Source organism: Chrysemys picta, chromosome 3 (genome assembly GCF_011386835.1).
Source record: "Chrysemys picta bellii isolate R12L10 chromosome 3, ASM1138683v2, whole genome shotgun sequence".
In the NCBI taxonomy this organism is placed as follows: Eukaryota; Metazoa; Chordata; order Testudines; family Emydidae; genus Chrysemys; species Chrysemys picta.
In genome coordinates, this window is record NC_088793.1 from 132,586,182 (window position 1) to 132,609,356 (window position 23,175).

Genomic DNA, 23,175 nt, shown 5'->3' on the forward strand with positions numbered 1-23,175 from the left:
GTGATTAGGTCCTATGATGATGTCACTGGAATAGATATGTGGACAGAGTTGACATCGGGGTTTGTTACAAGGATAGGTTCCTGGGTTAGTGGTTTTGTTCAGTGATGTGTGGTTGCTGGTGAGTATTTGCTTTAGGTTGGGGGGTTGTCTGTAAGCGAGGACAGGTCTGTCTCCCAAGATCTGTGAGAGTAAAGGATCATCTTTCAGGATAGGTTGTAGATCTCTGATGATGCGCTGGAGAGGTTTTAGTTGGGGGCTGAAGGTGACAGCTAGTGGTGTTCTGTTATTTTCTTTGTTGGGCCTGTCTTGTAGGAGGTGACTTCTGGGTACTCGTCTGGCTCTGTCAATCTGTTTTTTCACTTCAGCAGGTGGGTATTGTAGTTTTAAGAATGCTTGATAGAGATCTTGTAGGTGCTTGTCTCTATCCGAGGGATTGGAGCAAATGCGGTTATATCTTAGAGCTTGGCTGTAGACAATGGATCGTGTGGTGTGTCCTGGATGGAAGCTGGAGGCATGTAGGTAAGTGTAGCGGTCAGTAGGTTTCCGGTATAGGGTGGTATTTATGTGACCATCGCTTATTAGCACAGTAGTGTCCAGGAAATGGACCGCTTGTGTGGATTGATCTAGGCTGAGGTTGATGGTGGGATGGAAATTATTGAAATCATGGTGAAATTCCTCAAGGGCTTCTTTTCCATGGGTCCAGATGATGAAGATGTCATCAATGTAGCGCAAGTAGAGTAGGGGCGTTAGGGGACGAGAGCTAAGGAAGCGTTGTTCTAAGTCAGCCATAAAAATGTTGGCATATTGTGGGGCCATGCGGGTACCCATAGCAGTGCCGCTGACTTGAAGGTATATATTGTCCCCAAATGTGAAATAGTTGTGGGTGAGGACAAAATCACAAAGTTCAGCCACCAGGTTAGCTGTGACATTATCAGGGATACTGTTCCTGATAGCTTGTAGTCCATCTTTGTGTGGAATATTGGTGTAGAGGGCTTCTACGTCCATAGTGGCCAGGATGGTGTTTTCTGGAAGATCACCGATGGATTGTAGTTTCCTCAGGAAGTCAGTGGTGTCTCGAAGATAGCTGGGAGTGCTGGTAGCGTAGGGTCTGAGGAGAGAGTCTACATAACCAGACAAGCCTGATGTTAGGGTGTCAATGCCTGAGATGATGGGGCGTCCAGGATATCCAGGTTTATGGATCTTGGGTAGCAAATAGAATACCCCTGGTCGGGGTTCTAGGCATGTGTCTGTACAGATTTGTTCCTGTGCTTTGTCAGGGAGTTTTTTTAGCAGATGGTGTAGTTTCTTTAGGTAATCCTCAGTGGGATCAGAGGATAATGGCCTGTAGAATGTGGTGTTAGAGAGCTGTCTAGCAGCCTCCTGGTCATATTCCAATTTATTCATGATGACGACAGCACCTCCTTTGTCAGCCTTTTTGATTATGATGTCAGGGTTGTTTCTGAGGCTGTAGATGGCGTTGTGTTCTGCATGGCTGAGGTTATGTGGCAAGTGATGTTGCTTTTCCACAATTTCAGCCTTTGCACGTCGACGGAAGCACTCTATGTAGAAATCCAGTCTGTTGTTTCGACCGTCCGGAGGAGTCCACGCAGAATCCTTTTTTTTTGGAGTGCTGGTAGGGAGGATTCTGTGGGTTAGTATGCTGTTCAGAGGTATGTTGGAAATATTCTTTGAGTCGGAGACGTCGAAAGTAGGATTCTAGGTCACCGCAGAACTGTATCATATTCATGGGTCTGGAGGGACAAAAGGAGAGGCCCCGAGATAGGACAGACTCTTCTGCTGGGCTAAGAGTATAGCTGGAAAGATTAACAATATTGCTGGGTGGGTTAAGGGAACTACTGTTGTGGCTGCTTGTGGCATGTAGCAGTTTAGATAGTTTAGTGTCCTTTTTCCTTTGTAGAGAGGCAAAGTTTGTCTTGTAAATGGCTTGTCTAGTTTTTGTAAAGTCTATCCATGAGGAAGTTTGTGTGGAAGGTTGGTTTCTTATGAGAGTATCCAGTTCTGAGAGCTCATTCTTAATCTTTCCCTGTTTGCTGTATAGGATGCTGATCAGGTGATTTCGCAGTTTCTTTGAGAGTGTGTGACACAGTCTCTCAGCATAGTCTGTGTGATATGTAGATTGTAATGGATTTTTTACTTTTAGTCCTTTTGGTATGATGTCCATCTGCTTGCATTTGGAAAGGAAGATGATGTCTGTCTGTATCTGTACGAGTTTTTTCATGAGGTTGATGGATTTCCACTCCATACGGCTAAATGCAGTGCCTTGCATAATGAAAGGTTTCAGAGTAGCAGCCGTGTTAGTCTGTATCCGCAAAAAGAAGAACAGGAGGACTTGTGGCACCTTAGAGACTAACAAATTTATTAGAGCATAAGCTTTCGTGGACTACAGCCCACTTCTTCGGATGCATATAGAATGGAACATATATTGAGGAGATATATATACACACATACAGAGAGCATAAATAGGTGGGAGTTGTCTTACCACCTCTGAGAGGCCAATTAATTAAGAGAAAAAAAACTTTTGAAGTGATAATCAAGCTAGCCGAGTACAGACAGACAGTTAGATAACAAGTGTGAGAGATTCAATGTTTGTAATGGCTCAACCATTCCCAGTCCTTATTTAAACCGGAGTTGATTGTGTCTAGTTTGCATATCAATTCTAGCTCAGCAGTTTCTCGTTGGAGTCTGTTTTTGAAGTTTTTCTGTTGTAATATAGCCACCCGCAGGTCTGTCACTGAATGACCAGACAGGTTAAAGTGTTCTCCCACTGGTTTTTGAGTATTTTGATTCCTGATGTCAGATTTGTGTCCATTAATTCTTTTGCGTAGAGACTGTCCGGTTTGGCCAATGTACATGGCAGAGGGGCATTGCTGGCACATGATGGCATATATCACATTGGTAGATGTGCAGGTGAACGAGCCCCTGATGGTATGGCTGATGTGATTAGGTCCTATGATGATGTCACTGGAATAGATATGTGGACAGAGTTGACATCGGGGTTTGTTACAAGGATAGGTTCCTGGGTTAGTGGTTTCCCCAACCTAAAGCAAATACTCACCAGCAACCACACATCACTGAACAAAACCACTAACCCAGGAACCTATCCTTGTAACAAACCCCGATGTCAACTCTGTCCACATATCTATTCCAGTGACATCATCATAGGACCTAATCACATCAGCCATACCATCAGGGGCTCGTTCACCTGCACATCTACCAATGTGATATATGCCATCATGTGCCAGCAATGCCCCTCTGCCATGTACATTGGCCAAACCGGACAGTCTCTACGCAAAAGAATTAATGGACACAAATCTGACATCAGGAATCAAAATACTCAAAAACCAGTGGGAGAACACTTTAACCTGTCTGGTCATTCAGTGACAGACCTGCGGGTGGCTATATTACAACAGAAAAACTTCAAAAACAGACTCCAACGAGAAACTGCTGAGCTAGAATTGATATGCAAACTAGACACAATCAACTCCGGTTTAAATAAGGACTGGGAATGGTTGAGCCATTACAAACATTGAATCTCTCACACTTGTTATCTAACTGTCTGTCTGTACTCGGCTAGCTTGATTATCACTTCAAAAGTTTTTTTTCTCTTAATTAATTGGCCTCTCAGAGGTGGTAAGACAACTCCCACCTATTTATGCTCTCTGTATGTGTGTATATATATCTCCTCAATATATGTTCCATTCTATATGCATCCGAAGAAGTGGGCTGTAGTCCACGAAAGCTTATGCTCTAATAAATTTGTTAGTCTCTAAGGTGCCACAAGTCCTCCTGTTCTTCTTTTTGCGGATACAGACTAACACGGCTGCTACTCTGAAACCTTTCATTATGCAAGGCACTGCATTTAGCCGTATGGAGTGGAAATCCATCAACCTCATGAAAAAACTCGTACAGATACAGACAGACATCATCTTCCTTTCCAAATGCAAGCAGATGGACATCATACCAAAAGGACTAAAAGTAAAAAATCCATTACAATCTACATATCACACAGACTATGCTGAGAGACTGTGTCACACACTCTCAAAGAAACTGCGAAATCACCTGATCAGCATCCTATACAGCAAACAGGGAAAGATTAAGAATGAGCTCTCAGAACTGGATACTCTCATAAGAAACCAACCTTCCACACAAACTTCCTCATGGATAGACTTTACAAAAACTAGACAAGCCATTTACAAGACAAACTTTGCCTCTCTACAAAGGAAAAAGGACACTAAACTATCTAAACTGCTACATGCCACAAGCAGCCACAACAGTAGTTCCCTTAACCCACCCAGCAATATTGTTAATCTTTCCAGCTATACTCTTAGCCCAGCAGAAGAGTCTGTCCTATCTCGGGGCCTCTCCTTTTGTCCCTCCAGACCCATGAATATGATACAGTTCTGCGGTGACCTAGAATCCTACTTTCGACGTCTCCGACTCAAAGAATATTTCCAACATACCTCTGAACAGCATACTAACCCACAGAATCCTCCCTACCAGCACTCCAAAAAAAAGGATTCTGCGTGGACTCCTCCGGACGGTCGAAACAACAGACTGGATTTCTACATAGAGTGCTTCCGTCGACGTGCAAAGGCTGAAATTGTGGAAAAGCAACATCACTTGCCACATAACCTCAGCCATGCAGAACACAACGCCATCTACAGCCTCAGAAACAACCCTGACATCATAATCAAAAAGGCTGACAAAGGAGGTGCTGTCGTCATCATGAATAAATTGGAATATGACCAGGAGGCTGCTAGACAGCTCTCTAACACCACATTCTACAGGCCATTATCCTCTGATCCCACTGAGGATTACCTAAAGAAACTACACCATCTGCTAAAAAAACTCCCTGACAAAGCACAGGAACAAATCTGTACAGACACATGCCTAGAACCCCGACCAGGGGTATTCTATTTGCTACCCAAGATCCATAAACCTGGATATCCTGGACGCCCCATCATCTCAGGCATTGACACCCTAACATCAGGCTTGTCTGGTTATGTAGACTCTCTCCTCAGACCCTACGCTACCAGCACTCCCAGCTATCTTCGAGACACCACTGACTTCCTGAGGAAACTACAATCCATCGGTGATCTTCCAGAAAACACCATCCTGGCCACTATGGACGTAGAAGCCCTCTACACCAATATTCCACACAAAGATGGACTACAAGCTATCAGGAACAGTATCCCTGATAATGTCACAGCTAACCTGGTGGCTGAACTTTGTGATTTTGTCCTCACCCACAACTATTTCACATTTGGGGACAATATATACCTTCAAGTCAGCGGCACTGCTATGGGTACCCGCATGGCCCCACAATATGCCAACATTTTTATGGCTGACTTAGAACAACGCTTCCTTAGCTCTCGTCCCCTAACGCCCCTACTCTACTTGCGCTACATTGATGACATCTTCATCATCTGGACCCATGGAAAAGAAGCCCTTGAGGAATTTCACCATGATTTCAATAATTTCCATCCCACCATCAACCTCAGCCTAGATCAATCCACACAAGCGGTCCATTTCCTGGACACTACTGTGCTAATAAGCGATGGTCACATAAATACCACCCTATACCGGAAACCTACTGACCGCTACACTTACCTACATGCCTCCAGCTTCCATCCAGGACACACCACACGATCCATTGTCTACAGCCAAGCTCTAAGATATAACCGCATTTGCTCCAATCCCTCGGATAGAGACAAGCACCTACAAGATCTCTATCAAGCATTCTTAAAACTACAATACCCACCTGCTGAAGTGAAAAAACAGATTGACAGAGCCAGACGAGTACCCAGAAGTCACCTCCTACAAGACAGGCCCAACAAAGAAAATAACAGAACACCACTAGCTGTCACCTTCAGCCCCCAACTAAAACCTCTCCAGCGCATCATCAGAGATCTACAACCTATCCTGAAAGATGATCCTTTACTCTCACAGATCTTGGGAGACAGACCTGTCCTCGCTTACAGACAACCCCCCAACCTAAAGCAAATACTCACCAGCAACCACACATCACTGAACAAAACCACTAACCCAGGAACCTATCCTTGTAACAAACCCCGATGTCAACTCTGTCCACATATCTATTCCAGTGACATCATCATAGGACCTAATCACATCAGCCATACCATCAGGGGCTCGTTCACCTGCACATCTACCAATGTGATATATGCCATCATGTGCCAGCAATGCCCCTCTGCCATGTACATTGGCCAAACCGGACAGTCTCTACGCAAAAGAATTAATGGACACAAATCTGACATCAGGAATCAAAATACTCAAAAACCAGTGGGAGAACACTTTAACCTGTCTGGTCATTCAGTGACAGACCTGCGGGTGGCTATATTACAACAGAAAAACTTCAAAAACAGACTCCAACGAGAAACTGCTGAGCTAGAATTGATATGCAAACTAGACACAATCAACTCCGGTTTAAATAAGGACTGGGAATGGTTGAGCCATTACAAACATTGAATCTCTCACACTTGTTATCTAACTGTCTGTCTGTACTCGGCTAGCTTGATTATCACTTCAAAAGTTTTTTTTCTCTTAATTAATTGGCCTCTCAGAGGTGGTAAGACAACTCCCACCTATTTATGCTCTCTGTATGTGTGTATATATATCTCCTCAATATATGTTCCATTCTATATGCATCCGAAGAAGTGGGCTGTAGTCCACGAAAGCTTATGCTCTAATAAATTTGTTAGTCTCTAAGGTGCCACAAGTCCTCCTGTTCTTCTTTTTGCGGATACAGACTAACACGGCTGCTACTCTGAAACCTTTCATTATTGGTTGTCTATCACATATTCTCTATTCAGCTTTTCTGAATCGCAAAAGAAAAAATGACCATGTTACTCAGCTCAGCCATCTGAAAGGTCAAAAAAAAAAAATTGCATCTCAGCATGAATAAATCCAGAAGTGTATTTGAAATAGAGTTTAAATTAGATTGCAATTTTTGATTCCCGCTTACAAGGATAAAGCGGTACCACTCGTGACGTTAGCCAGACGTGGCAGAGTCTCAAACTACAGCACTTTTTGAACAGTGGCAAGTTCAGAAATGTCAACTGTAATTAAGAAATTTACATTGGAAATAGCAGCAAAGAGTCCAGTGGCACCTTATAGACTCTTTGACATGCATCCGACGAAGTGGGTATTCACCCACGAAAGCTTATGCTCCAATACGTCTGTTAGTCTATAAGGTGCCACAGGACTCTTTGCTGCTTTTACAGATCCAGACTAAAACGTCTATCCCTCTGATACTTGACATTGGAAATAGAAGGACAAAATTCTGCTCACTTTGCTCACGTGAGCAGTTCCTCTGGTTACTTAGTGAGCATTTCCGGTGGTCTGGCCCTTCCTGGCTCTTACCTTTTAGACTGCAGGGCTTAGCAATCAGACGTCATTTCTTTTAAAAAAATAAAACAGGCTCACAAGATCTGTCATTGTGAACAGTCCCAACAATAATTTTTTTTAAATCAATACTAAGGAACACATTCAACTATAATAGTGTGCTTGCCTGGTTATTTTGAACTAGATGAATGAAGAAAATGTAAAGAACAATTAGCAGCCTGTGACTAGTCCCTTGAAGGTACAAAGGTCTGAAACTAAAAATGAATTTCTATTGGAAACAATGCTTAATTCAAGGCCCCTTGAAGTCAATGAATGAGAGTAAAATAGTAGTGTTTTTCTGTGTAGTTCTGGGAGAGCGTTATGATGAAGGGATAGGATTCATTTACACTTTGTAGTTATTCTGCTACAGGGGCAGAGTTAAGGTTGTTTAGGTGCTGGTCATTGGATCTGTTTCTGTTTGATGGGTCAGGTATGTGTGTGAGAAAGAACTGGCTGTTAAGATTGGCATTAGAATTGTTTATTACACCTTACCCTGTGATTTTTTGCTGTTGGAAACAATCTTTATTTCTTAATGAGTATTTCTATGGTTCCCGAGGGTAACAAAGGCAGCCAATATGGTGGTATTTAAGTCTTGAAAAGTGAAACTACCTTCTGACATTGTTTGATGGATCAACACATTCTTTGAGTGACCCATCTGAATAGATCCCCTTGGGAAATATGTCAGAGTGGATATGTATTTCCAATGGCAACTAACTTTGAAATGCTAATAATTTGGTGCAAAAGGATGATTTTCCTTGAAACATTGGTTTCCTATGTATGACACTGGAGCCTCTCTTCTCTGAGTGACCAGGATCATCCCTACCTGAAGTGTGCATAGAGAACCCTCTCTGCTTAGATCTCTTCATTTTCATGCAGAAGGGGAATTGTCCATTTCTATGTCACTGTTCTCCCTTTCTCTGGAGTCCTCTCTATGGGTCTAGAGTCCATGATAGGGGAGGAGTTAGAGACCAGGTGGGTCAGGACACATCTTTCCCCCTCTTTAGCACCATGGAAATTCCCTGGAAAAAAGATATTACAGGTAAGGGTTTTATCAGTATCAATGTCCATGCGGGACCTGCAACATCCATGTGCAATGAGTCCCTGGCAGTACAGTTCCAATGGAGGTGGTCCTGGCCTCCCGTGAATCTCTGGAGCCCCCATAACTATTTTCATAGGAAGAGGGAGAGCATCCCCCAAGTAAGATAATGGGGGTGTCTCAGTGAGATGATCTTCATGGAGAATTCCTCCTCAGAGAAGGGGATTTTCTGACTCAATACAATATACTTGATTAATATTCTCTCTGATTGCCAGGAGCGTACTATAGCCAGTCAATAAGCAACTTGTACAACAAATCTCTTCCTAAAGTACCTGTACAAAATAAATGATTTTAGATTGTTCTATAAGTTGGCTCTATTGCCTTTTGTTGAGTTAATTACCCTGCATTAACATGGGGAACTGTATTTTGCAAATGTGTTATGAGATACCTTGAAGTGTGTCATAATTACTTTTACTCTGACACACCAGTTTGCTTATGGTTTAATAAGAATGATTGCATTTATACATCACATTTCATCTAAGGAACAAACCATTTCACCAACATCAACAATCCTCACACCAATATGAGGTAGGTAGATAGTGCTAATAGCAAATGCTCTTACATTTAAACAGTGTCCATTAGCTTTTTATCTCAAAAACACTTTCAAATGTAAAGCTGCACCAAAGACCTATACTTTATGGTAGCACAGAAACACAGTGTTTAACAGCAAGTTAAACAGGAGTATTGATATTATACTCCTTAATGGGTCATATGACCACAGGTACTTAATAAGAATTTACCCTGTTAATGTGATTTCCCCTGTTAACATATTACAGAATAAGTACCTTGGGCCAGATGTTTCTTTCTACCACTTTTCTTCAATAGTCACTTGAAACCTACTGTATTTTTGATAGGCTAAGGAAGTGCATTGATTGTCTAGCTTGCTCGGTAAGGGAATTCTTCCTGATAATGTTGCATCAGGGAGTTTGCCCAGTGATTTTGCAAGCTCAGTATACATTGTGGAAAATAGTAAATTTATCTTATGAGCATCCTTTACTTATAAGTACTGCAGTGACGTTACTGGAAAGGGCAAAGCCATGGTGCCATCTAATTCCTGCTTAGTCATGGTGTGGTTTTTTTTAAATGTTTTTTTTAACACCATTATATCTGTGCTCGATTGAAAGGACCTCAATATGTTACTGTGGCAAAAATATTTCAACTTGTGTGCCAAAAGTGAGGCACCTACTCCATATTGGATCACCTTAAAGCCCTGATTCAGCAAAATACTTACACATGTGGGTATTCTCATTAACTTCAGTGGGACTACACGCTGATTCAGAGTATGGATGTACAGTAACTCCTCACTTAACGTTGTAGTTATGTTCCTGAAAAATGCAACTTTAAGTGAAACGATGTTAAACGAATCCAATGTTCCCATAAGTTTTAATGTAAATGCGGGGGTTAGGTTCAAAGAAATTTTTGGGGGGCAGACAAAAGGCATTATACTCTGTACAGTACTGTGGTTGGTTGGGAGGTGCCCCTGGCTTACCCCACACAGGCACAGCCCGCTGCAGACAATGAGGCAGGCAAGGACACTAGGAAGCACCTTGCGCAGCAGCAGCAGCAGCTTCCTTCCAGAAGAACAGGCGCCGACTTTGCCCGGGGATGCTCCAGCCCCCCCTCTTCCCGTCCCTGCTCCAATCCAGGCCCACCTCTTCCCACCCCCACGCCACCTCCTCTCCGGAGCATGCCGCATCCCCACTCCTACCCCTCCCTCCCAGCGCTTCCCTGCCACCAAACAGCAGTTTGGCGGTGCTTAGGACTTTCTGAGAGGGAGGGTAGAGGAGCGGAGACGTGGTGCTTTCCCGCTCCCTCCCTCTCTCTCTCCCAGAAAGTCCTAAGCGCCACCAAATAGTTTGGTGGCGGGGAAAGCGCTGGGAGGGAGGGGGAGGAGGCGGAGAAGAGGAACTTGTGCAATGCTCCCTTGTAAAGTCACTGCTCTTCCACAGAATCCTACAAGCAGTGGACAGAGCAGGCAGCCAAACGACGTTATAAGGGATCATTGCACAACTTTAAATGAGCATGTTCCCTAATGGAGCAGCGACGTAACTTCGAAACAACATTAAACGGCAGGACGTTAAGTGAGGAGTTACTGTACTTAAGTACCTTGCAGTATCAAAACCTACGTTTCCCAATTTTATAGCTTGCTGAGTGGGGCAAATAACAGATTTTTTTTTGGTACATGGACAATTTTATATATATAATATATCATTTTTGGTTGAACTGGAAATGAATTTTTTTTTTTACATTTTTAGTGAATCAGAAAGTTTAAAAAAAAAATTAAATGGGGTCAAATGAAACACTTAGCTCTACCGAAAACCAAATGTTTAATTTTGATTTCAAGCATTTCTTTAATCTTAGTTTTTTAAAATAAAGGAAATTTCAAAACAAAAAGCCATTTTGAATCAAAAACAGAAACATTTCATTTTGACAATGTTGAAACAAAACAATTTGTTTTTTTTTTTCAATATTTGGTTTTAGTTTATTTTTGTGTGTGCTTGTTTGGTTGTTTTGGTTTTTAACCAAAACAATTTGGCAAAATTTGACATGAATTCACACAACATTTCAATTTAGCTAAATCTGTTTTGTGCCAAAAGAAGTTAGTTGAAAAAAAATCTTGCACAGCACAAGTACTGAGTGTCTACAACTCCCATTAATTTCAGTGTCCCATACTGTAGTCAATTACTCCAGGCTCAGACTTGTAACTGAAAGCTGAATGTGGCTGATTGACTCAAATTTATTTCTGTGACATGTTCTTTCTGTGGATTTCTCTAAAACCTTCCATTAGCTGATAAAAAAACAACCATTTATTTTAAGGCTATTGTAGTGCAACTTCAGCCACGCTCAGCCCAGTGGTTGATGACAGCAAAGACGTTGCTGCTCATTTGTGATGCTTCTCTTGGGGCACCCAGAGCTGTGAGCCAGTATGTGGCATGTCTCAGCTTCCAGTGGTCTGCCTTGCCAGTAAATACTACAGGACTCTGCCAGTCCAAACCCTGCCTTGCAGGTAAGAACCAGGGAACTCCCGGTTGCCCTGAGAGTCTCTCTGCAGTGTCCAGTCTCTCGCTCTCATTGTTAAGTTTGCTGTCTCCAAAGAGATAGCATTCACACCAGCCTGTGAGGTTAGCTGGGGACTCACTCTCCAGTTTCCTATATAGCACTGGGATGTTTTTTTAATGAATACGTTTATTAACAGAGATTTAAATGATACTAAGCAAGAATAAGAGAGATGGGTTGTTACAAATAAAACAAAACCTGCTTTCTAATGACTAAAATTTAATTTCACAAGTTACAATCTTTGTCTAAGCAGGGTTCTCACCTGTAGTCAGTTTCCAGGTCCTCTTGCCTCCTAGGCCAAGAGGGTCCCCTTTTCATGAACTCCCCTTCATCCCTTAGGTGATGGATGACTCAAATGTCTCTTTGCCCCCCTCATATTACCCCATTGTCTCTGTTTGAAGAGCCAGGAAGGCTTCCTGGACGTACAGAATCTTGATCGCCATTGTGATCATTATGCAGTCATCTCCCCCACTTCCCAGTTCTATGGCTTTGTTTACCTTATGTGTAAATATACTTTTCATTGTCCTCTGCTATGAAGCTTCTCAGACAGGTGAATACCAAGTTCATTTGTCTAGGGCAGGCTGGGCATTTATGCGCAGCCTGCAAAACACATTTTAAGAACATATTTCAGCAAACATTTATAATTCTTTGCACCCCACCCCTATATATATGCAATAATTTTTGGGACCAGCTAGTTACTAGTTTGCATATTATATTTTACATAGAACTTTTTAGATGCAGATTATGACAACAATGTGTTGAGGCAATGAATGTGTCAAACCTGATGTGAGTTATGGTACAGTGTTCTCTCTGCAAGTTGGTACTGAAAGGCTCCCAGGGTTACATTGATATAACCTTACCAATATTTCATAGCAGCAGTTTTTCAATGACAAGTACAGCTTAGAAAATGGTGCTGAGATGTTAGTGAAGTCAGACTCAGTGATGGAGAGTGGGATCACTTCAATATTCTGTTAATGGAATAAACATTAATAATGAAGAGGTATAGTATACTCAGTACTAATTACAAGACCTAATCTGACAGTCTAGTCACTGAGGGCTACCCTTCTGGCCAAAGTTGGGCTCATCTGGAAGAACAAAAATCACAGTACTTACACATGAGATGCAATGCAGATGATGCATCTGTCACGGAGTATGTGGGAGTCAGGGCCTTGCACCCCCCACTTCCTGCAATTCCCGTGACTCTCAGCCAGCCAGTAAAACAGAAGGTTTATTAGATGACAGGAACACAGTTTAAAACAGAGCTTGTAGGTACAGAAAACAGAACCCCTCAGTCAGGTCCATATTGGGGTGTGGGGAGCCCAGACCCAGGTTCTGGGCTCCGACCATCTCCCCAGCAAGCTCCAAACTGAAACTCCCTCCAGCCCCTCCTCTGGCCTCTCTCTCTTTCCTGGGCAAGGAGGCCACCTGATCTCTTAGTTCTCCAACACCTTCAGTTGGCACCTTGCAGGGGAAGGGCCCAAGCCATCAGTTGCCAAGAGACAGGGTGTCGGCCATTCTCTGTGCAGACAAAAGCACACCTGCCCTCTCGGACCCTGCAACAATCACACACCCTTATCCCACCACCTAGGTACTTAAGAAATGCATAGGGGAAACTGAGGCACACACATAATATTCAGAGAAAACATTAAGAACATTCCCACTTTGTCACAGCGTCCATACAGAAACTGGCCAGAATTCAAGTGGTCAGGAAATACTGTAGATTGTCCATTCCCTAGTTTCACTTGTTTGGCCACAGTGAAAGAGGATGTGCCAAGTCCATTGAGAAACTGCTCATATAGAAAAGGGAAAGAGATCACTGGAGGGAATGGTGTGACAGATTGGATAATACCTTGCAATATCCTGGCAAACCTTATGGAGTTAAGTAAACCTTACTGGATTAAGTATTTTAGGAGCTCATTATATTAAAATTCACAACGTTTATATACTATTGTGAGACTGAATAAAATTTTGTTAGGAGGAAAACGGGATTAATGCTATCTCTGGGAAATATTAGAAACTTCAAAGGATTTATTGGGACAATACTTGTGAAGTGGATTTCTTAGGAAACGTGGAGTGAAGGGAAATGCAAATGACCCACCTCCTAATCCATCCTTCTGAAGCTCCACCTTGAGCAGAAAAACATTGGTTGATTACCTATTCATGGTCTCTTCAAAGGCCCAAACTGGATAAATGAGTGACTCACAGTCATGAGAGTTCTTGTTCTGATTAGAGAATGTTATGAACTTGAAACCACAGGAAAGTCCCAGAGTGGCATTTTGATGACTGCTCCCCTGTCAGAGCCCATGCTGGAGTTGAGGTGATTTCTGGTTAGCTTATTAGCATGTCTGTTGGTTCTTTTATTGTTTTAATACATTTTTCTCTATACTGCTTTTACTTTAATAATAAACAGCGCTTGATTAGAAAGAACTATGTAGTAACTTGACTGTGGAAATTACACTGTCAACCGTCTCAGAAGAGAAGCCAAAAGAAGCCTATTTAGGCAGGCTCTCTTTTGCTGGGGATATTACAGGATAGTCAGAGGACTGTTCCATCTGGAAATACCGGGTCAGAAGGGAGAGAGATGTGTGTCTCCACGAAAGACAGTGAACGGCTGGGGAGCTGGAAGTCGGACAGGGGGCACCCTTGCTGGACCATAGAGGAGGACTACAGGTGCAGATGCCCTAAACTGTGACAGGTGGTACCAAATTTATGTAAAAAGCAACAGAGAGTCCTGTGGCACCTTATAGACCATCAAATGTATTGGAGCATAAGCTTTCGTGGGTGAATACCCACTTCATCAGAGGAATGTAATGGAAATTTCCAGAGGCAGGTATAAATATGCAGGCAAGAATCAGTTTAGAGATAACAAGGTTAGTTCAATCAGGGAGGCTGAGGCCCTCTTCTAGCAGTTGAGGTCTGAACACCAAGGGAGGAGAAACTGCTTTTGTAGTTGACTAGCCATTCACAGTCTTTGTTTAATCCTGAGCGGATGGTGTCAAATTTGCAAATGAACTGAAGCTCAGCAGTTTCTCTTTGAAGTCTGGTCCTGAAGTTTTTTTGCTGTAGGATGGCTACCTTTAAATCTGCTATTGTGTGTCCATGGAGGTTGAAGTGTTCGCCTACAGGTTTTTGTATATTGCCATTCCTAATATCTGACTTGTGTCCATTTATCCTTTTACGTAGGGACTGTCCAGTTTGGCCGGTGTACATAGCAGAGGGGCATTGCTGGCACATGATGGCGCATATACAGGGCCAGTGCAAGGAAGTTTCGCCTAGGGCGCGAAACTTCCACCTTGCACACACCCCCAGCCCTGTGGCAGCTCCCCGCCCACCCCTGCCCTGAGGCGCTCCCCCCACCCACCCTGAGGCACCCCCCCCCACGGCAGCTCCCCAGCCCCGGGGATCCATGCGGCAGCTCCCCACCCCAGCTCACCTCTGCTCCACCTCCTCCCCGAGCACACCGCCCCCGCTCTAATTCTCCTCCCCTCCCAGGCTTGCGGTGCCAAACAGTTGATTGGTGCCGCAAGCCTGGGAGGTAGGAGAAGTGGAGCAGCGATGGCATGCTCGGGGAGGGGTCGTAGCAGAGGTGAGCTGGGGTGGGGAGCCCTACAGCAGCTCCCTCCCCCGAGACACCTGTCCCTGCGGCAGCTCCACACCTCCCTCCCTGGCCCGGGGAGCTGTGCGGCACCTCCCCACCCCAGCTCACCTCTGCTCCACCTCCTCCCCGAGCACGCCGCCCCCGCTCTAATTCTTCTCCCAGGTTTGCGGCGCCAAACAGCTGATTGGCGCTGCAAGCCTGAGAGGCGGGAGAAGTGGAGCAGCGACCGCGCGCTCAGGGAGGAACGCTGTAAAAAAAAATTGGGGGCACCGCTTTTTGGCGCCCCCAAATCTTGGCGCCCTAGGCAACCGCCTAGTTCGCCTTAATGGTAGCACCGGCCCTGCGCATATAACATTGGTGGACATGCAAGTGAATGAACCGGTCATGTTATAGCTGGTCTGGTTAGGTCCTCTGATGGTGTCGCTGGTGTAGATATGTGGGCAGAGTTGGCATCAAAGTTTGTTGCATGGATTGGTTCCTGAGTTAAAGTTACTATGGTGTGGTGTGTGGTTGCTGGTGAGAATATGCTTAAGGTTGGCGGGTTGTCTGTGGGCAAGGACTGGCCTGCCTCCCAAGGTCTGTGAAAACGAGGGATCATTGTCCAGAATGGGTTGTAGATCACTGATAATGCGTTGGAGAGGTTTAAGCTGAGGACTGTAGGTGATGGCCACTGGAGTTCAAGAGATGGAAGAGGAATTTGTTTTATGAGAGAAAAGACAGGGGGTTTTTGAGGAGAGTGTGGGGTGCTGCCCTGGTGATGGAAGTGAGGGAGAACTTTCTGAAGTGGAATTTTTTATAAACTGAGGGAGAGAAGAGAACAGATAAAATACTAGAAATTTAAAGTGTTACAGTAATCAAGGCACGAGAAGACCAAGGCATGGAGCTTTAGCAACAGGGATTGGGAGGAAAATGAATTTGAACAACACAACAGTGTTAAAAAAAATAAGTGGAATTTTAATGCTCTCTTATTTCATTATCAGTTTATTTTATGCACAAACTCATGTAAACTTCCTTTTGTTCCTTTCAAGAAAATCCAATATGATTCTCCTCTCTTTTGGCTCTTTAAAGTACCCTGTGCTTAAAGTTAATTTATTGTAATCAAACTCAATTTAATTAAGAAAGATTATATAGCCTCAGTGGTTAATCCTCTATGAACAATACTTTGCCTTTCAGCAATAATGGATTTGGGATGTACCAAGTGCTATCATCAAATTTGATTTGTTCATCCACATGGAGTTTTCACTCTAGTAGGTAAACTGTATTCTAGTGTTGAATCATCTGTTTATATTACATGCTCAGTGTGATAAGCGAACACTAGCCCAAACACAAAAGTAACTTTATCAGTGTGCTTTATTTAGGATTTTTTCACAATGCTTATACCAGTACTTCCTGCCATCTCATTATGCTTTACACTGTAATTGGCTGTGTTTTACTGCACAGTGCATGCACTTGTACCAAAGAATTTATAAAGAAAATATCTGTGCTGTTTGCATTGACAACAACTCTCCTGTTTTAATATATCCGTATAAAAATAAAGATAAACTCCCAGATAGTTTATCCAGTGGTGTCTCTTATTGGTCTCTGTTAGCTAAAACCCCTAACTAGAAAATTTAAGGGGTGAAATCCTAGCTCCACTGAAGTCAATTGACCGTTTTTCTGTTGGCTTCAATGGAGACAAGAATTCACTCAAGGCATGAATCTATTCTGAAAAGTGTTCCTGTAATAATGGCATCTGGGGTTCAACATGTGGTGTTCTTGGATGAGTTCCAGGTCAAATTTGCTTAGCTTACAGGTGTCTTTTCTAACTTCTAATTCTGCAAACTTAATCTGGGACATTTGTTATTGGTGTGCATGGAGAAAAGTACTGAGACTTAAATGAGAAAAAGAGATGAACAGCCTGGACAAGAGTTGTGAAGGGCTTTAAGGGAAAGACAAGCTTAGTAAGCACTGCATCAAGTTTGAGTTCTTTACTTCTCATACATCACCACCAAAAATATAAGTTCTGCAAGCCAAATTATGGTCTATGACATCTGTCCAACCTGTTAAGAGCAGTAACCGAAGACAGAGTTGGGCCCTGCATTTGGAGTTCAAAACAATTCTGTTGATGATCCATGCACCAGAGTAGAATCCAGCTCACCACAGATATGTGGGGATTCTGCCATGATAATAGCAGGAAAAACTTATTTCTATCTTTTAAAGTCAGCAGCTGTAGCTCTGAATACACACAGTAAACAGAGCTGTTTAGTAAGAATGAGCCACTTTTACATAGTGACTTTTTTCAGACTAGAATTGCACTTTGTTAGCCAGAGTGTGCTGAGTGCCAAAAACTCTTGGTATTTCTTCCTCAGCATTTGATGAACTCTGCATACCAACATTACACTTCCGCTTTGTGCAAGAAGAATTTCACCCCACTATGTTTGTACATTCAATGTACGTTCAATGATAAAACACATGAAACCAAGAAAATGAAAGAACAGCATCAAAAGTGGCTACATTTAGGTAAAAGCAAATGGACACACATCTCCTTCTTTAACCACTAAAGTTTCTTTTAAGGTATTTGACCTAGAGCTCCCCAGTCAAGTGAAAGCTGAAAATAACTGTTTGTATACCTAAGATTTTTTGTGTGTGTGTGGACCCAGGAAAATAATATAAGAATATACAGTATTTTCTGACAACTGGATTAAATTAAGATGACAGTGTACAGCACTTCATCTGTCTCAGTCAGAAATCAAGAAGCCTTAATATTAAAGGCAATTTAGTTCACCAGACTTCTTTACTGCCCTCAGCTGCTCTATCAAAATGTTTCCCTTAAAGTGAAAGTGTTTGAAGGATTAGTGCTTTAGATGGATAGGTTAGATAAAACCTTTTTTTAAAATCTTAAAACATTTCACTATGAACTTTATATAAAAGATGATTCAGGAGCTGCAAGAAGATCTTAATTGGTTTGAATGACAGTGTTTTACATTACTTTTTTGATAAGCTTGATAGGTTGGTTGTGAGTCAGTGGGTGAAAATAGGACTTGGATTCAGTTTTGATTGAGTCAGATCACACCGTTGAGGAAAAAGTAGGACAGTGTCACTTGTTTTCCTTACCTCTGAATAAAAGGACCAGGCGCGGCGGGGTCGTGGGACTCAGGGCGCGGGCGGCGGGCTGGGAACCAGCTGCGCCTCTGTGCCCAGCCCGAGGCAAAGTTTGGGGGGACGTGCGGCCATGGTGCTGGGCGCCAGCGGGAGGGAGCGTGACCGCGGGCTCGGCTCCGGGCTCCCAGCCTGCCCAGTGGACGGGAGAACAGCCCCGCTCGGGGCAAGCCCCGGCATCTCTGCAAGCGAGCCCTGCTGGACCCGGCCTGCCATGGAACCCCCTGCCACCCCGCCTAGGGGAGCCGTCCCCGGCCCCCCAAGCCATGCTCCCTGCAGCAGTGCGGCCTGCACAGCACGGCCAGCAGCCGCGGCCGGAGGAGTGGGGTGGGGGGGTGCGCAGCAGGGCGGCCCGCACAGCTCGGCTGGCAGCCAATGAGGGGGGGGGGGGCAGTGCGGCCGGAGGAGGAGCCATGGGGGCGTGGCCAGAGGAGGAGCCAAGGTGGGGGTGCCTTTTTTATGTTTGCTCTCCCTGCTCTTAGATCCTGGCTACGCCACTGCTTTAAGGGATATTTTCTTCTAGGATCATCCTCATTAAATAAGGGGCCAGATTTGTAAAGGTATTTAGGCACCTAGTGGGATTTTCAAAATCATCTTGGTGCCGAACACCCATTGAAGGCAATAGTATTAAGTGCCTTAGTGCTTTTGAAAATCTCACTGGCTGCTTACATACCTTTTAAAAAATCTGGCCTGAGAGCCTTAAATTCTTTCAATACACTGGAAGAGGATAATCTAGAAGACGATGCCCCATTCTTTCTGGACTACACATTGGAGAAGCCTCTCGACTGGCAACAAGAAAAGGTTGCCACTGCTGCTCAGTGGTAGTGTTAGAGAAGATCAGTGACTCCTTGCCACGTTTGGCATTCAGACCAGGCATAAAGATCACAGAAATGTGGCTGCCCATTTAGTTTTGTGGGGGAAATCAGGAGGACCTCCAGTTTTGTCCTCTACCACTTGTCATTGGTAGGAAAATAGGAAGATGCAGAATTGGAAGAATGTGTGATCTTCCCCTACAGAACAGTGAGCTTGCAGACAAGTTTATTCATGCCTCAGCATTGGGCTCAGTGCCATGGGGAGCATTGGTATCTGTCCCAAGACCTCTTTTCCCTATAATAGCGGCAGCATCCTTCCCAGCACGAGGGAAATTAGGGACTTAGCCAGCGGCAGGGTCAGGTGATGATGTGGTTTAATGAGGTAACTTTAATAGGATTAGGAGGAAAAATTTCCTGGAGACAGGCTATCCCATAACAACCTATTGCAGGGTTTTTTGCACCTTCCTCTGAAGCACCTACTAATAGTTGCTTTGAGTGACAAGATAGTAGATTAGATTCACTGATCAGATCCACTTGGCCAATTCCTATGTAACACTGATCTTGACTAACAAAGTGAGATGGGCAGAGAGTCAGATCTTACTCTAAGATTAAACTTGTTATATAGCTGAATGCAAAAATATGATACTATAATGGCATGTTTGAGAATTTAAACCCAGACAAGTCAGTATCACAGTATCCTTCTCTCTGCTCCCTGATATGTATACATCGCTATGGAATCTTTCATTAAATGATCTGTACAGATTCTGAGACAAATGTATATCTTGCGGGCCTTGAATTAAAACACTATTTTACACAGTGTTGGCCAAAATTCAAATACCAGAAAGTCTGGTTTGAGAGCAAGAGTTTGAATGCTTAAATGAAAAAGCCCAGCTCTGTTGTACTCTGTGACTGATCCCCATGTCCCATATTTCTGATGATCTTTGGAGGAAAGGTCAGAGTTAAGAGCTGTGAAGTTTTGGGGCAGCAAAGAGGCTTGAGCCTCTCTCTAGGCAGGCATGGGGATGTATCAGAGTAACTGATTCACAGAAATGGAGAGCTGAGGAAGTATCTGGGAGTCCAGTAGGATCCTATTGAAGGTTTGTGTAGATGTTTGGTCACAGCAGAGTTTCCTATTGCCTCTCAGAAGAGGTGCATTCTTAACTAAACAGTTTCTAACTTTGAAAGGATATTTGTTTTGGGAGTTAGGAAAAGGTGGAGGTTGATTGTTATATTTAAACTAACTCGTTTGTCCACCCCTATCCATAACCAGAAGAGTATCTATTTGATGCTGTTATATTTTGGGAAACAGTGTACTGTATCTCAGTCAGACTGAATGCAATTGATGAAGATGAAAGCCCAATGTCTAATAAATACTGGTTTCATTTAAATGGTGTTTTTAATTACATAAGGAATCTGGGATTTGGGGGAATTAATGATTAAGCTGTTGGAGGAAATGACCCCAGCTGTGTGTTCCTGTTGTGTGACATTACTCAGCGAGGTTTTATGACCGCTCTCTGTATTTAATGACTTAAATGCACACACTCTTAGATGGAAGCCAGAAATGTTTGCTCCAAATGCTCCCTTCAACAGTTTTGCATTGCACTCTTTTAGACAACATTCCTTATTAATCATCATTACTGATTTCTGTAGCACTGTTCATTATGTATCAATGGTTTACAGCTAATAAATATATTTAAAGACAATTTAGTGTTGCTGAAAGATACTAGATTGACTCTGCTGTGTAACGGAACTGCTGCCAATTGATTACTGGGAACACATAATACATTTCTAGGAATGTTGCTTCTTTAGGACCCCAACGTTACCTGCATCTCACCCCAATTTGATGTTTGCTTACTTTGATGTTATACGTTATACACCTCAGGAATTCAGCATCATGGCAGTGGCAGACCTGGCCCTTTCATGGGTTGTGTGCACACAGATGCCCCACAACCCCAGCCCTTGTGCAGGCTGTTTCCGGAACCGGCGGGGGTCGGAGGAGACTTCCCTTTCTCGTTTCACATTGGGCTAGCAGAGGAAGCGAAGCATTTCAGATCACACACACACACCTGTTCTGTTCGCATGACCCCCCCGTTTTCCATCTGTCCCTGCTATCAGTTCCGTGTGGGGCAGGGTTTATCCACAGCGCCTTGGCAAGCTGTTCCTTATCTGGAGCCAAACCCAAGATAGCAGCTGGGCCCTCTGTGTACCTGGGGAGCGGGGAGCAAGGCAGGGGCATGAGAGGCGCGGGAGGACGGTAGCAGGCTTGGCTCTGTGCGTGCGAGCTCGCCCGGGAATAAATAGCATCCACCCCGAGCAGGGCTGCTGCTCCATTGCTGGTTACCTGAGCCGGGAAACCACGTGAGTGCCACATCAGCGGCGCTTTTTAGACTGAAAGTCACAGAAAGGAAACAGGAACCGGAGAAGCGGCTGGGGCCGGCCGGCGTGTAGCTTTGGGAGGGCGGACAAGGACTGGGGCGGGCCGCGGGCAAGTCCATGTCCCCGGGGGTTCATTAATCCCCCGGGGCGAGCCTCATCCTCGCCGCTGGCCTGGAGGCTGCTGCGGAGCGAGCCCGGCAGCCCGGCCCGCAGGCGCTGGTTCAGCGAGGCGGCTCCCTCCCTGCCGCGCGTTTCCACGGGGCGCGTGGCCAGCTCTGTCTGCGGCGGCAGGAGCTGCAGGGCGGCGGCGGGGGAAGATGCTGCAGTCCCTGGCCGGCTGCTCCTGCGTGCGGCTGGTGGAGAGGCACCGCTCCGCCTGGTGCTTCGCCTTCCTGGTGCTGGGCTACCTGCTCTACCTGGTCTTCGGCGCCGTGGTCTTCTCCTCGGTGGAGCTGCCCTACGAGGACCTGCTGCGCCAGGAGCTGCGCAAGCTGAAGCGGCGCTTCCTGGAGGAGCACGAGTGCCTGTCGGAGCAGCAGCTGGAGCAGTTCCTGCGGCGGGTGCTGGAGGCCAGCAACTACGGCGTGTCCGTGCTGGGCAACGCCTCGGGCAACTGGAACTGGGACTTCACCTCCGCGCTCTTCTTCGCCAGCACCGTGCTCTCCACCACGGGTAAGGGGCCACCCTCCGCGCCCGCCGCCTCCTCGCCCCTCTGCAGCCAGGGCCTCTCCCGCCCCCAGGCCCCTCTGCACCCAGGGCTTCTCCATCCCCCTCTGCGCCATGGGCTGCGCTGTCTTCATCTCCCACCCGCTCTCTCTGCACTCAGGGACTGCCCCATCCCCCTGCACCCAAGGACTGCTCCATCTCTCCCCACCCCTTAATCTCCGTGCGTGCAGGGACCATCCACCTGCACCTGGGGCTTCCTTCTCTATCCCCTTCCTGCACCCACAGACTCCTCCCTTCCTCTCCAGGACCGTGTATCTCCAGGGCCCAGTATCCCTGCACTAGCACCTCTTCATTCCCATGCTATCTGTCCCCCATGGCCTTCTCCATCCTCCTGTCCTCCTTTGCACTCAGGAGCTCTCCACTCTTGTGGAAGGTGCACAGACTCCCAGGGAGAAGAACCCCTTAGGGCCCTCTCTTCCCTTCTTTCTCTTGGGAGCTAAGGGCAAGAGAACCAAGGAAACTCCTTTTCATCCCGAGGTCCAGTCTGCTCATCAAGAAAACTTAAGTAGCAGCCAAGGGGATAGTATTTGCTTTGATGATTTTTTTTTTAGTGTTGCATAATCCAGAAGAGTTTTATTCAAACTGCTGCTTTTTGTCAAGGGTGAACAGAGAGAGTTTCCCTGCATTGCAAAAAGAGTTACTGGGTTTGTTTGTGGGGAGGAGAATAAATGGCAACATTTACTAAAGTACCTGTTCATACCGCTTTGCATTCTTGGTTTATATCTGACAGTAGTTGGGGAGGGGGCCGGGGGGGGGCAACTCCTTTGGGGGTCTCAAATCAGTGGTGGGGATTGCAGCCATCCTGGCCTTTTCTACAGTGTTCAGTGGGAAGGTTAGATGGATGGGGGTGGGAGTGGGGATGCTGATATGGAAAAGATAGTGCTTCTCAATCTTACATGACTCAAGGTAGCTAAATTCTCGTCTCATTTGTGAGGGCGTAATACCATTGG

At 44.9% G+C, this 23,175-nt stretch overlaps 1 protein-coding gene and 1 long non-coding RNA gene across 2 annotated transcripts in view; one reads left to right on the forward strand and one right to left on the reverse strand.

Annotated features, from left to right (window-relative positions):
* The window catches only part of LOC122173516 (uncharacterized), a 40,825-nt gene extending 19,793 nt beyond the window's left edge, over positions 1-21,032 (reverse strand). The window contains exon 1 of the long non-coding RNA XR_010599764.1: positions 18,267-21,032. This is a non-coding gene — a long non-coding RNA (uncharacterized LOC122173516). The remainder of the gene's footprint in view (positions 1-18,266) is intronic.
* A 205-nt stretch (positions 21,033-21,237) lies between these two features.
* The window catches only part of KCNK1 (potassium two pore domain channel subfamily K member 1), a 43,572-nt gene continuing 41,634 nt past the window's right edge, over positions 21,238-23,175 (forward strand). The window contains exon 1 of the mRNA XM_005291207.5: positions 21,238-22,171. Coding sequence (XP_005291264.2) covers positions 21,817-22,171 — 355 coding nt within the window. The 5' untranslated portion in view covers positions 21,238-21,816. The remainder of the gene's footprint in view (positions 22,172-23,175) is intronic.